We start from the raw sequence: 14,884 nt of genomic DNA, 5'->3' as shown, positions 1-14,884 counted from the left end.
AGACGGCAGGCAGGGCTATACATAGCTACGCCATCTTGGCTAAGTGTGGGCCCCACACCTCACCCAACCATGACTGTCTCGGTTCCAGTCTCCAGCAAAGATGTCTGAAGAGTTGCCTAGTTGTCAGAACGGTGTGAAACCTCTTCCTGAGAGACAGGCTCCCCTTCTGGCTTGCACCAGGCTTCTGCCTTTTCCTTCTCCCTGTGCAGAGTCCTGGGGGAATGCCAGTTTCTTGGGATGCATTCTCTCAAAACTCCGATAGTCAAGGGAGGCGGCACACCAGGGTCTCAGACTGACTTTGCTAGGATGGTCCTCGGGGTGGCGCATCTCTGCAGACAGGTCCACCAGTTCCTGCTTCCCGCCCCAGCAGGTCAACTGCTGTGTGTGTGTGTGTGTGTGTGTGTGTATGTGGGCATGGCACCTGTGTGGCATTCAGAGGACAGCTGGGGCTTCCACCTTGTTTGAGGCAGGGTCTCTTGTTCACCACTGTTCCTTCAGGGCAGCTGGCCAGGAGGCTGCTGGGAGTTTTCTCGTGTCCCATCTCCTCAGTGTGGCACTCGGAATACTGATGCATGCTCTCCTGGCCAGCTTGGATGTGGGTCTCGGGGATTTGAACTCAGGTCCTCACACTTACACAGTAGGCACTTTACCCACCAATCCACCTCACTGGCACCCTTCTGTATTTCTGTCGCATGGTTACTGTCCTTGTCCTCGTTAGGAGGTTAGCTGGGTGAGACCAGGACCCTTGCCATCCAGGTCTTGGCCGTGACCTCACACCGAGGCAGGGCCTGATAGGCACATGACAGGTGCTAGGGAGCTCCTGCTGAGCCAGCACATGGACCATGTCACAAATGCCACCTGGGGACAGAGCAGCCCATCTGATGGAGAACTTCTCCCTTAAGTGCCTCTTACATCTCTTTGGCTACATCACCTTGGAAGATGCAGGCTCCAAAGGCCACACCCTCTCAGCCCCACTTCCAAGCTCTGCAGGACCAGGATGGCATATCTGACCCCACCCAGGCCACTTCCTATCCCTCCCCACTCTGTCAGCATTGCAATTGTAGTAAACCCCCACCACCGTTGAATGCCTTTTTTCACAATAGGAAGAGTGACATTATTTTCCAGTCGTCTGGAGCGTGCACAGAGGAAAGCCGTCAGTGGCTCTAATGGACCCTTCAGCAATAACACAGTGATCTGCGTAAGTCTGCAGAGGCGGTGTCATTGTTTGCTCTGACATGGCACCTCCCCCCACGCAGTGGGTTCTATGGTGACAGGTGACAGTGAAACACACTCGGATGTTTCCAGTTGTTTATTGTTTGTGTGACTGTCCGTGATGAGCCCCTTGCAGTGCCTTCTTGTCATGCGCCTTGGCCAGTGTAGGAAGTCTGTAGGGCGTGAGGAGCATGGACTCCGACCTCTTAGACTGTCAGGCCCTCTTAGTTCCTATTACGGGGACTCTTGAAAACTGCTCAGTCGGCACAGCGCCTGTCACACAAGCCTGCCGCTCCTGGCACCCACCAGAAAGCCAGGCTGGGTAGCACGGTCCTGTAGTCCCATTGCTGGGGGGGGGGGGGCAGAAGTGAGAGCATCCCAGGGGCTCACTGGCCCAGTGTAGCAGATTCAGCCAGCTCCAGGTTCAGGTAGAGATGAGACATCAAAAATTAAGGTGGAGCCGGGAAGTGGTGACGCACACCTTTAATCCCAGCACTTGGGAGGCAGAGGCAGGTGGATCTCTCTGAGTTCAAGTCCTGGTCTGCAGAGTGAGTTCCAGGATAGCTAGAGCTGTTAACACAGAGAAACCCTGTCTGTGTCATGCCACAGAGCAGAGGGCTAAGGTGGTTGGGCTATTTCTGGCCCCCCAGGGGCACCCTTCCTCCCCACAGGAGCTCTCGGGTTTCATAGAGAAGATAAGTGGGGACCTGACCTAGCAAGCGTTACCAGTGAGGCTGGTCAGGCGGCTGCGCTTGATGAGATGTTGCTGGCAGAATCTGAGAAGGTGAATGAGTGGCTGGTGCCATCAGAGAAGGCTTCTGAGGGTACGGTTTGGACCTGAGGGAGGCCCATTCTATAGCAGGAAGAGGGCATCCTAGGTAGACAAGGGGTGTGGAAGGAGAAACTCAGAGGGAGGAATGTGCCTGGTACCTAGTGCTAGTGGTGCTGGTGGTGGTGCTGATGGTGGTGGTGCTGATGGTGGTGGTGGTGGTGGTGCTGATGGTGGTGCTGGTGGTGGTGCTGATGGTGGTGGTGCTGATGGTGGTGGTGGTGGTGGTGCTGATGGTGGTGCTGGTGGTGGTGCTGATGGTGGTGGTGCTGATGGTGGTGGTGGTGGTGGTGCTGATGGTGGTGCTGGTGCTGATGGTGGTTGCTGGTAGTGGTGGTGGTGGTGGTGCTGATGGTGGTGCTGGTGGTGGTGGTGCTGATGGTGGTGCTGGTGGTGGTGGTGCTGATGGTGGTGCTGGTGGTGGTGGTGCTGATGGTGGTGCTGGTGCTGATGGTGGTGGTGGTGCTGATGGTGGTGCTGGTGGTGCTGATGCTGATGGTGGTGCTGGTGGTGCTGGTGGTGGTGCTGATGGTGGTGCTGGTGGTGCTGGTGCTGATGGTGGTGCTGGTGGTGCTGGTGGTGCTAGTGGTGGTGGTGTTGATGGTGGTGCTGGTGGTGGTGGTGCTGATGGTGGTGCTGGTGTGTGTTACAGCAGCCCGAACCTGCTCAGACATAGCATGGAACCCGGGCCGCGAGGGCCAGGACAGTGGCATTCTCTTTTATATTAACTGAGGTAGACCATCAGCACAGTCCAAGTAAAGGCAGAGAGCCTCTGACGCAGGGCCTCGGGGTCTTGTGAAGGGACACCCAAGTCTACAAGAAAGCTCTGTCACCAAGAGACAGCAGAGAAAGACATGGGACAATGCCACTTGTAAGTCTGGGGGGGAGGCGGGCAAAAGACTTGGGGGACATCAGAGAGAGACCAGGAGAGCCAATGCCTAAGAAGCCCAGGAGCCCAAATTAGGACCAGAAGTCTCACAGCAACTCCAGATAGCCATTTCCTGCGCCGGAAGATAAAGACCCTGAAGGCTGGTGAGACAGTGCGTGCTTGCCTGAGGACCCCAGCTCAGTCCCCAGCGCCGGTGTAAAAGATCACCTGTGGTGGTGCGTGCTACAGGAGGATTCCCGGCAGAGTCTAATCGGTAAACTCCGGGTTCAGTGATAGCCAGGATCTCTAAAACCCAAGGTGGGATGGGGTTGGAAAGATGGTTCAGCAGCTAAGAGCACTAGCTGCTCCTCCCAGTTTCCATCCCCAGCACCCACATAGCAGCTCACGATTATCTGTAACTCCACTTCCAGAAGATTCCAGGTCCTCTTATGACCTCCACAGGAACCAGGTACAGAAACAGTACACGTACATACATACACGCATGCAGGCAAAACACTGAAGCGTATAAAATAAATAATTCTACAAAAAGAGCAAATAAAACAAAGTGTGGCAGCTGCTTGAGGAGGGACACCCAAGGTTGACCTCTAATCTTGTTATATGTACGCGCGCGCGCGCGCACTTATGTATGTGGGGGCATTCACATGCACACTCGTGAACACAAACACGGCAAGACTGAGCAAGAGAGAAACAGACAGAAAGACAGAGACAGACAGACAGGCAGGCAGACAGACAGACAGATGAGAATTTAATAATAAAACAAGAAACAAAAGGAAAGTAAAACTCCGCTGTGCAGGGAGCAAGGCAGGCACTGGGAGGGAAGGGCCTCGCAAACCCTGCTCTTCTCAGAGCAGGCAGCCTCCTTGCCAGCTGAGATCAATCAGGGCTAAGGAGAATCCCCTTAACAACTCATTAGCTTGCAAGAGTTCCGGATCTGCTCGGGAGCTGGCCTTTGGGCCTCCCCAAGCCTCTGGTTTCTTCCTGGGTTGGGCTGTGCTTTTGGCAGAAGTGCAAACCCCATCTGTCCCTCTGCCTCCGTGCCCTCCAGCACCCCTCATGTGGGGAAGCATCATTTGGCTCCGGCACGGGGACAGCACTCCGCACCGAAACCACGGGGCCTGAGTGCCTGCAGAGTTGCAAGTTTTCCGTTTTTTCGGCTGACAGTAGAGTTTCAGCCAGGCAGGGTACAGTACGTGAGGCTGGCAGGTGTCCACGGAATTCTGGAAATGTCTCCCCCCTCCGCTGGGCTCCCAAGGAAAGGACAGCTGCTCCCTTGTCAGCCCTCCTCTCTGTGTGATACCCCTAGGATGAAGTTAACGACTCTCCTTGTCGTAGTAGCCGCTGAAGTCCTGAGGGTGTGGGGTGCTGAGACGACACCAGAGTCCCCTATTAGGGCATTCAAAGTCCTGCATAAGCCACTTGCTTCCCCCAAAGCTTCCCAGACGACCAGCTGTACTGAGAGGCTTTCTCCTACTCACAACCGTAGCTGCGTAGAAACCCTGCTTGGCAGGGGTGGCAGGCTCTGAGACTTCTACTTGTTAAATGAACGCACGTGTCCAAATGGGTCCTGCTTTTGGGCCAGCTGGTGCCAAACTCAGACTAGACACGTTAGCAGGCAAGCCACTGGCCCTCCTGAAGGAGCCTGCCATCTCCTCAGAGGGACTGTGCACTCCTCCGTGCAACGAAGGACCTGCCCCTGCCTGCAGAGTGCCGCTTGGAACATGGGCATTTCAGCTTCTATAACGAGCGTTGTAAAGTGCTGTTTGTTGGCTTTCGGAGAATAAACGGGAGAAGGCCTTTCTAAATCCCAGCTTCCCTGTGGGAGCTTCAGTTTGCTTTATCTTTAGAGCCCTGACTCACTGTGTGTCCGGAGTGCTGGTAGTGGCCAGGCACTAGCCACCTGCTTCTAGAACATGCTCCTGTGATGGCCTGGAAGTTTACAGAGCCAGAGGAGCCAGGCAGGCACTAAAGAATGCTCGTCTCTTCAGATAAAGACATAGGAATATAAGATTCTTGCCAGGGGATTGGGTCAGAATGTGTCTTTGGCATTCCGTGCCAGCTGCTCCACAACTGTCACATGATCCTTAGCATGGACACCAACTTGTACAGTGGACCCTGGGGGAGGCACTGGGGTCCAGTGGAGAGTGAGACCCGATACCTTCATGTGAGTGGCAATAAGACCAGTCAGGCAGGACCAGTACGAAGTTCGCCTTGTGCCTCTGGGTGGCTCACTCACGCGGGATGGATGCTTTCCCATTAAAGGGCTGGATTGGAGACTCCTTCCTGGCCAGATGATCTCTGTTGCATCTCTACATCTCAGCCATAGAGTCACAGCTATTAGCGACATACAAACCAACGAGTGTGGCTGTGTTCCGATAAAACTTTATCAACAAAAACAAGAAAGGGGCCAGATTTCATCCTACGGGCTCGAGTTTACTGAGTAGTGAGCGAGCGGAGCCTTGATTGATAGGCTGTTTGCTGGCTGCCAGGCCTTATAGAAATCTGATTTCCTGAGTGTTGATTGGCCAGATGCTGTCACGTCAGACACTAATTTGTGGAGCTGCTAAACTGCAGATGAGGGTTCTAACATCTTTATCTTCTTTCTTCTTTATTGTGTATGTGCACGGTCATGTTTGCGGGTGTTTGTAGGAACACATACGTGTTGAGGTCAGAGGTCAGCAAGAATCCTCCTGTATCTGCCCCCCTCCTGTATCTGCCCCCCTCCTGTATCTGCCCCCCTCCTGTATCTGCCCCCCTCCTGTATCTGCCCCCTCCTGTATCTGCCCCCCTCCTGTATCTGCCCCCTCCTGTATCTGCCCCCTCCTGTATCTGCCCCCCTCCTGTATCTGCCCCCCTCCTGTATCTGCCCCCCTCCTGTATCTGCCCCCCTCCTGTATCTGCCCCCTCCTGTATCTGCCCCCCTCCTGTATCTGCCCCCCTCCTGTATCTGCCCCCCTCCTGTATCTGCCCCCCTCCTGTATCTGCCCCCCTCCTCCCCAGCACTTGGATTACAGGCGCATGCTACTCCTAGCCTCTGGCTCTTTTCCATGGCTTCCCAGGGATCAAGCCAAGGTCCTCGTGCTTGCGCTGCATGTATTCCACAGACCGAGCCATCTCTCCAGCCTGGACATTCTTTCTCCTGCTGATGCCACAGACTTTGAGTCATATTATTCTCCAAATCCTTTTTTACCACCCTGCCGGGTCCCTCCTTGATGAGCATAACGGGTCTTTGAGGAACATGACCTGAGCCTGTCGGGGGTAGGTGGGAGATAGCCTGGGTGTGAGGGATAGGCTAGGGACATCACATGCTGTCTGCCTGGGCGGACACGGAGAGCAGCGGGGGGCCTGTCCGTGTATACCTTCAGAAGAGGGAGCCAGAGAACGGGCTTATTCCAGAAGCAATAAAGCAGGGGCAGCTGCACATGGAGCCTTCCAGAGGAGCCTTTCAAAGAAGCTTCTGGAAGGGCCTGACAGTTGCTTAGAGAAGGCAGAGAGGGAAGCAGATGGGTTTGAACCAGATGTGAGCGCTCTGCATGGACACAGGTGCTTAAGGCTATGCGGTGCCTTCAGGTAACGACAAACTGATTCGGGGAGCATGGCAGGCAGAGCCAGGCAGAGAGAAGGTACCCACCCGGGCCTGGCAAGTTATCTGTCCCATCTCCAAATCAGAGACTTGCAGAGAGGGGATCCAGCAAGAGGGAACGGTCAGGCACGGGTGAGCATGGATCATGCCCCAGTCATACTCCGTTGTCCCCGTTAGCTTGCTTGGAGCCCTGAAGTCCTAGATTGAACTCAGCAGAATGGAAGACCAGCAATGATGCAGACACCCATCCATACTGCAGTGTCCCAGCTTTGGGACAGTGACAACATGGGGGGGGGGGGGACGGGGTGACTACGAAAGAGAAGACCTCTGTCTTCTGCATCACTGACTCAAGGGGAGACATCAGTAGGGACCCATGGTCTCTATCCTGCTGGCTTTGGCCCCTGTGGCGTGAATCGATGTTTGCTGATGGAGTAACTGTCTCCTCGTGCTCAGTGGAAACACTGGAGCTGCCTGCCTCGCAGCCTTCCTGCCCCACCCAGGGGCCAGCCACACCGCACTGTCTCCTCTGAACAGCAGCTCAAGGGTAGCCACTTCCCTTCCAATCCTCCTGGTCACATGACAGGATGGCCCTGAGTCCCAGAGCCACCACCCTTATCCGTGCAGCCCCTGTGACAGCATACGTGGCCAACAGCCAGCTTATCGTGTCCTACCCAAACAGGCTGTTGTGGGACCATCCGCAGGGTCAGAGAGGCACCTGGCCACAAGTAGCTGTGCCTAGCCAAGAAGGAAGACAGACAGAAGCACACATGCTGGGCACCCAGGCAGAGGACCCACAGGATGCCAGGACCAGCCTTCATTCAAGGAAGGTTCGAGAAGATGGAGACAGGTAGAGAAAGGAGCGTCCAGTCACGCTGCGATGACTCGGAGGATCAGTTAAACTCGTGAACATCTGCTGCCCCCTCACTCAGCCACAGACGACCTGAGTGATAAAAGACACAGCAGTGGCCCCTCTCTGAGGACCCCGGGTGGTGGGAGTGGAGGCCAGAGCTACAAAGATTCCTGGAGGTTGAGAGCACTCTCCTGTCTCAGCCTCACAGGCCGCCATACTGTTCCCTCCTCAGTTGCCCGATTTCAGCTGCCTTGCTCACTGGTCACTCCGACCCCAGCTCTTTCTCTACCAGGTGATTTTGGCCAGCATCCCACCTTAAATTTTAATGCTTCTTTTAAAAATTGAGGTGAAATTCACAGAACGCTAATCTCACCATTTTAAATGGGGACAATCCCCAAGGTGGTAGATTCCCTCCCACCATACCCCCTTCCTACCCACCCCTGCTTCCTTCCCACTCCATCCCTGCTTCCTTCCCACTCCACCCCTGCTTCCCTCCCATCCCTCCTTCCCACTAAACACCACGCCCCAGGTATTTCAGGAGACTCTTATGCTATGTGGACTTGGGGACAGGTATTTCATAAAGGAGACTCTTATGCTACGTGGACTTGGGGACAGGTATTTCATAAAGGAGACGCTTATGCTGTGTGGACTCGGGGACAGGCTTCTTTCACCCAGCACAGTGTTTCTGAAGTCTGTGCACATAGAAGCCAGTGCCCTGTGCCTCTTCATGGTGAAATAATGCTCCTTGTTCATCTGGGGATATGGGCCTCCGTTTTCACCCTTGGACTGTGGTGCACAGAGCACTGTGAACCAGAGCGTACAAGTGCCTATTGGTATATGCAAGTGACACAGGTGTGTTCAGGTTCACACATGTGTATGCCACTGTGTACACATGCATGGATACATACATACCTATACAAGTACACGCAGATATGTGTGGGTACATACATGTGTACACACAAGCAGTCATGTTCAGGTGAATACAGGTGTGTACAGGTGCATACAGCTGTGTGGAGGTGTTTACATGTGTGCAGGTCCATTCACATGTATAGAAGTTATGCTGCCATGTACACATATGCGGATACATACATACTCATACAAGTACACACAGGTGTGTTCAAATACATACATGTGTGTACACACACAAACAGTCATATTCAAGTGAATACAGGTGTGTGCACATACTCACCTGTGTATGCAGGTGCATACAGGTGTGTGCCAGTGTATACCATGAGCAGGTGCATCCGAGTTGTGCGTTAGTGGATGGTGTATGCCTGGTCCCTTCCAGCTCTGCGGTGGTTTTCCTCCTTTTGTCTGGACTACCCACAGCTCAGGCTGCTTCGCTCGCATGCACACAGGAAGCCAGCTGCCAGCGCCCTCGCTTACTGGCCCCTCCTCATCCTCCGTCCTTTGCATCATATCTGTAGCTTACCAAGGTCGCCATGAATTCTCAGCCTCCGTCCTCCCCTGTCCCCCGCCCCCCCTGGCTTGGCCACCGGCCAATTCAGTCTCCTCTGTGAACTTAATGAGCACAAGGCCTGGCCTGTCATCTAAGTCACTTAGGGAGTATTAAATGCCAGGGCAGGGCTGGCTGAGCTGACTGTCAGCTCACCCTCTGTCTGTGCCCCGTGGTCCCCAGGATCACATAGTCACATGCGCTGCAGAAGTCACGTGACTGCTCTCAGTAGCCACAGGCTGGAGGACAGCGGTGTCACACACCTATGGGTTCTGTCCAGGACAGCCCAGGGTAGCATCAACAGGGTAGATGAAAGTGTGGTTGGGCTTGCTCATGCAGACCAGGTGATCATGGTCAGGTTAGAGGTCACAGGAAGTGGGGCCTCACAGGCCAACTTGGAAAGGACAAGTGTCTATAGAGAGAGTGGTGCTCCTGAGACCAGCGCTGCCCTGAGGTGCACGTGTGTGTGAGTATACACATAAGTGTGCATGTACACATGTTCGTATATGCATGAGTATGCATGTGCTTACATATGTGCATGTGTTTGTGTACATGTACACATAAGTGTGTGTGTGTATCTGTGTGTGTGTTCACCTATATGTGCATATATCTGAATGTGTATACATGTGTTTGTGGGGGAGTGTTTGCGCATGTTCATTTGTTTGTGCACACATGACTGTGCATGTGTTCACCTATGTGTGTATACATGCATTTGTGTGTGTGTGAGAGAGAGAGAGACAGAGAGACAAAGAGGAGAGGGCACAAGTGCAGAGAATCAACCTCAGGTGTCATTTTTCAGAGCACTGTCCATTTAGGTTGCTTTTGTTTCTTGAGGTAGTCATGGGGCTCACTGACTCAGCTGATTGGTCACAGAGCCCCAAGAGTCTGTCTGTCTCCATTTTCCAAGCTCCAGAATTATACATATGTGCGTGGCTTAACAGTATATTGTGTGTGTGAGTGTGTGTGAGTGTGTGTGTGTGTGTGTGTGTGTGTGTGTGTGTGTGTGTGTGTGAATGGATATTTGAGTGCAGTGCCCCTAGAGGCCAGAAGAGGGCGTCAGACACCCTGGAGCTCCAGTTCCAGGGGAGTTGTGAATGGCCTGACATGGGTACTGGGCACTCACCGAGGCACTGCATGCTCTCAACCTCTGAGCCATCTCTCCAGCCCTTCACCTGATTTGGGGGATTGATCCATGCTTGTGTGGCAGGCGCTTTACTGGTGAGCCATCCCGCCAGCTCCCAGGGTCCTTTGTGGAGAAAGGAAAAGGCCAGCATGCTCTGCTGTCACACAGAGACTCTGCCTTTTCTGTATAAGCGCTTCCTTATGCCAGGGACCAGCAGAGTCTCTGAGATGTATGCTTGGGGAGGAAAAGGTCAGGTGGGCCCCTGGAGCCAGCAAGTGGTATAAATGGCTCTGGCCCCTAGTGAGGGGGACATCTGTGCCAGGACTTCATCGCTGCATACCAGGGGATCCTGCCGGAGTCTTCCTCTGAGCCTCTCTTACTCGTCAGATGAGAGGAGGACAAGGCAGTGTGGGTGGTCCTCTCCATCTCCCCAAATCTGAGCCCCGGGGACGGCCCTCCTGAAGCCAAGTTCTTGCCTGAATTTTGAGTGAAAACCCTCCCAGGTGTCATGTCACTGAGAATAGCGGGAGGAGTGTATGCGCAGGAAGATTGTCTCCCGGGTGTGACATCCGTGGTGGCTCTGCTCAGCCCACCACACCCAGGCAGATACCTACAGGACAACAAGCAGCCTTGGTCACTGTGGTGAGCCCAGCCCACCTCAGGATCCTTCTCCACAGGTTGGCGCCATCGGGGATGAGGAGGAGTGGGTCACCCTCTATGAGGAGGAGAAGGAGCCTGATGCCCAGATGCTGGAGATTCCAAACCTCACGCCCTACACACACTACAGGTGAGGACAGCAGGTGGGAGGCGGGGCGCTGGGCATGTGGTTGCTGTATGAAAAAACAGATGTCATATGGACAATAGGATTCTCTAAGTGGAGGGCTGGGGCATGGGTGAGTCGGTCAGTGCCTGCTCTATAATCCTGAGGACCTGAGTGCATTCCCAGCAGCCCAGTAACCTGCCTGGGGACTATGGCACATGCCTATGATCCCAGGACTATGGCACATGCCTATGATCCCAGCCCTGGGCCTTGCTCACCAGGCAGTCTAGCTGAAGTGAGTAGATCCAGGTGCAGTAAGAGACCCTGCCTCAAAAAATACAGTGGAAAGGGATGGAGAAAGACACCCTACACCAGTTCCACATGTGCACCTGTGTTGATGCATCAGACCACACAGGTGCGCGCGCACACACACACACACACAGAGAGAGAGAGAGAGAGAGAGAGAGAGAGAGAGAGAGAGAGAGAGAGAGAGAGAGAGGGAGAATTCTATAAGCAGCAGTAGCCGTAGCAGTACATACACAAAAGCCTTAATCAAGATGCACAAGTTGAGCATCACTCCAAGGCCGAGCATGGTTGGATTTTAGGCTGGCCACATGTTTCCATCAAACCACACTATAGAAAAGACTCACTCCTGCAGCCGTGAAATAACCAGGAAAAGAACCTCAGTCCGCAGACCCCTACCAGAGCGGATGTGCCAGGAGCCCCGTTCTGCTGACCCTTTCCATGGCCCAGAGTTGCTCATCTCACTAATCAAGTGTTAACATGGCATTTAACCTTCTGCTTCTGGATCCTGCCGCTTACCCTTGGCAGTAAATCCCCAACCCCGACTCCCTACCCCCCCCCCCCCCGCCTTCACAAAGGCTGCGAGTGATGCTATCGGCTCCCGGAACATCAGCGCGGGAGATGAAGTTTCCAGTTATTGCCAGATGTTGAGTCTGATAACGACATTGTTCTGCCAGGACGGATACACTCTGTGTAATCAGGGCAGTGGAGGAGTAGGAATGAGTAACTCGAAGAGCGAAAGGTGAAATTACATCTTCATGAAGAGCATTTATTCCATACAGTACCAAAGTTAGACTTTTTTTTCTTTAAAGCCTAATGAAAGAGATGCTTTTGAATCTGTTCATTTGAACACTCTTCCTAAGCTTGCAGCAGGTGAGTCCAGATAGTCACCTCAACTTAAAAGGAAAACATGTAGCTTCGATCAGCCACTGGGACTCAAGACCTGACATGTGGAATTACATGCGGCTGGGTAATCATCCCAAAGATCAGAAACCACAGTGAGGACGCAGTGTCCCTGTCTTAAAGTCACATGGATTTAGGGGGCCTCTGAAGCAAGCGTCGTGTGTCCTTGCTGCGGGTTTTCAATATACATACGTTCAGTTCAAATAATTATAGAGGAAGAAGGGACAACCAGGTGTGATGGTGCAGGCCTGTTGTGCCAGCTGCTGAGGAAGCTGAGGCAGAAGGACTGCAATCTCAAGGCCTTCCTGAGCTACAGAGTGACTTCATAGTCAAGCCAGGCAGTATATTAAGACTCTGTCTTAAAAGTTAAAAGAGAGCTAGGAGCATGGCTCAGTGCTGGAGCACCTGCCTAGAATCCCTCAGTGAGGGGCTGGGGTGTGGCTCAGTGGGAGAGCACCTGCCTAGAATCCCCCAGTGAGGGACTGGGATGTGACTCAGTGGTGGAGCTCGTGCCTAGAATCCCCCAGTGAGGGGCTGGGGTGTGGCTTAGTGGTAGAGCCCCTGCCTAGAATCCCCCAGTGAGGGGCTGGGGTGTGGCTTAGTGGTAGAGCCCCTGCCTAGAATCCCCCAGTGAGGGGCTGGGGTGTGGCTTAGTGGTAGAGCACCTGCCTAGAATCCCCCAGTGAGGGGCTGGGGTGTGACTCAGTGGTAGAGCCCCTGCCTAGAATCCCCCAGTGAGGGGCTGGGGTGTGACTCAGTGGTAGAGCCCCTGCCTAGAATCCCCCAGTGAGCGGCTGGGGTGTGGCTCAGTGGTAGAGCCCCTGCCTAGAATCCCCCAGTGAGGGGCTGGGGTGTGGCTCAGTGGTAGAGCCCCTGCCTAGAATCCCCCAGTGAGCGGCTGGGGTGTGGCTCAGTGGTAGAGCCCCTGCCTAGAATCCCCCAGTGAGGGGCTGGGGTGTGGCTCAGTGGTAGAGCCCCTGCCTAGAATCCCCCAGTGAGGGGCTGGGGTGTGGCTCAGTGCTGGAGCACCTGCCTAGAATCCCCCAGTGAGGGGCTGGGGTGTGGCTCAGTAGTAGAGCCCCTGCCTAGAATCCCCCAGTGAGGGGCTGGGGTGTGGCTCAGTGGTAGAGCCCCTGCCTAGAATCCCCCAGTGAGCGGCTGGGGTGTGGCTCAGTGGTAGAGCCCCTGCCTAGAATCCCCCAGTGAGGGGCTGGGGTGTGGCTCAGTGGTAGAGCCCCTGCCTAGAATCCCCCAGTGAGCGGCTGGGGTGTGGCTCAGTGGTAGAGCCCCTGCCTAGAATCCCCCAGTGAGGGGCTGGGGTGTGGCTCAGTGGTAGAGCCCCTGCCTAGAATCCCCCAGTGAGGGGCTGGGGTGTGGCTCAGTGCTGGAGCACCTGCCTAGAATCCCCCAGTGAGGGGCTGGGGTGTGGCTCAGTAGTAGAGCCCCTGCCTAGAATCCCCCAGTGAGGGGCTGGGGTGTGGCTCAGTGGTAGAGCCCCTGCCTAGAATCCCCCAGTGAGCGGCTGGGGTGTGGCTCAGTGGTAGAGCCCCTGCCTAGAATCCCCCAGTGAGGAGCTTGGGTGTGGCTCAGTGGTAGAGCCCCTGCCTAGAAACCCCCAGTGAGCGGCTGGGGTGTGGCTCAGTGGTAGAGCCCCTGCCTAGAATCCCCCAGTGAGGGGCTGGGGTGTGGCTCAGTGGTAGAGCCCCTGCCTAGAATCCCCCAGTGAGGGGCTGGGGTGTGGCTCAGTGGTAGAGCTCCTGCCTAGAATCCCCCAGTGAGGGGCTGGGGTGTGGCTCAGTGGTAGAGCTCCTGCCTAGAATCCCCCAGTGAGGGGCTGGGGGTGTGACTCAGAGGTAGAGCACTTTTGTTTAGCACACTCAAGGCCCTTACTTCATAAGGAAGTAGAGCTAAGTCTGACCGACTGAAGGCCTCACATGCACGTTGCGCTGTGCTATATGCCAGGATAGGTATGAATTATGGCAATGCCCTTGGCCATTCAAAACACTGGACTTTCAAAGCTCTGTTTGGTGACAACATCGTGTCATTTGGTTCCCTTGAAGGACCTTAATCCCCTAAGGTTACCCTGAACTTGAGTCAGCCAATGACAATTGACCACTTAAACTTCTGCCCATCGTCTCCATCAAATCTGCTTCTCCTGGGCAGGAGCTAAGTCATACTGAGTTGTGTGAGACTCTTCTCTGAAGGCTTTTAAGGAACAGTGTTTCTGGGTTTCCCCTTGCTGTCACAAAACACCCTGAGAAAAGCAGGTTACAGGAGAAAAGGTTTGTTCTGGTGGGAGCCGTGCTAGCAGGGTACCAAATCCAGCAGCAGCCTGAGGCAGCTGCCCCCATGGCATCTACCAGCAGGAAGCAGAGAACAGAGAATGCATGCTGCACTCTTTCGCCACTTAAGCAGCCCAGGATCCCAACTAGGGGATGGTGCCGCCCACAGTGGGCAGGTCTTCCCACCTCAATGAATCTATTCAAAATAACCACTGCAGGCATTGCCCCGGGGCTTGTCTCCCAGATGACTCTAGTTTCTGTCAATTAACACAGATGGAATCTATAGTCTCTATATGATCTATATTCCACCCATATTGTTCACAACACAGTGAGGTGGCCTTCAGTGATGGCCTTTGTTGTACAGGAGGCAGCAGAGCTGTGTGTGGGGAGCGCCCAAGGACACCATGTTCTGTTCTGTTGCCTCTCGCCTTGACATAACAGCGGTTCATGCTTCCACTTCCAGGTTTCGAATGAGGCAGGTGAACGTCGTGGGTCCCAGCCCCTTCAGCCAGTCATCCAGGGTCATCCAGACCCTGCAGGCCCCACCTGATGTGGCTCCAACCAGCATCACTGTCCGAACGGCCAGCGAGACCAGCCTGCGGCTACGCTGGGTGGTGAGTTGTGGGCTACGGGGTGGAAGCTGCTAGCCGTGCCTTTCCTGCTTGCCCGGCAATCAGGCCATATCCTTAGCACCCTC

At 54.5% G+C, this 14,884-nt stretch overlaps 1 protein-coding gene across 2 annotated transcripts in view; it reads left to right on the top strand.

The window, feature by feature from the left end:
* The window catches only part of SDK1 (sidekick cell adhesion molecule 1), a 955,689-nt gene that overhangs the window by 810,402 nt on the left and 130,403 nt on the right, over positions 1–14,884 (top strand). For both annotated transcript variants that reach the window (XM_084763891.1, XM_084763892.1), the window contains exons 23-24: positions 10,617–10,726; positions 14,651–14,801. In XM_084763891.1, coding sequence (XP_084620017.1) covers positions 10,617–10,726; positions 14,651–14,801 — 261 coding nt within the window. The remainder of the gene's footprint in view (positions 1–10,616; positions 10,727–14,650; positions 14,802–14,884) is intronic.

This window comes from Acomys minous (assembly GCF_964271855.1).
Source record: "Acomys minous genome assembly, chromosome: 16".
Taxonomy (NCBI): Eukaryota; Metazoa; Chordata; class Mammalia; order Rodentia; family Muridae; genus Acomys; species Acomys minous.
This window is presented reverse-complemented; position numbering and strand designations above follow the sequence as displayed.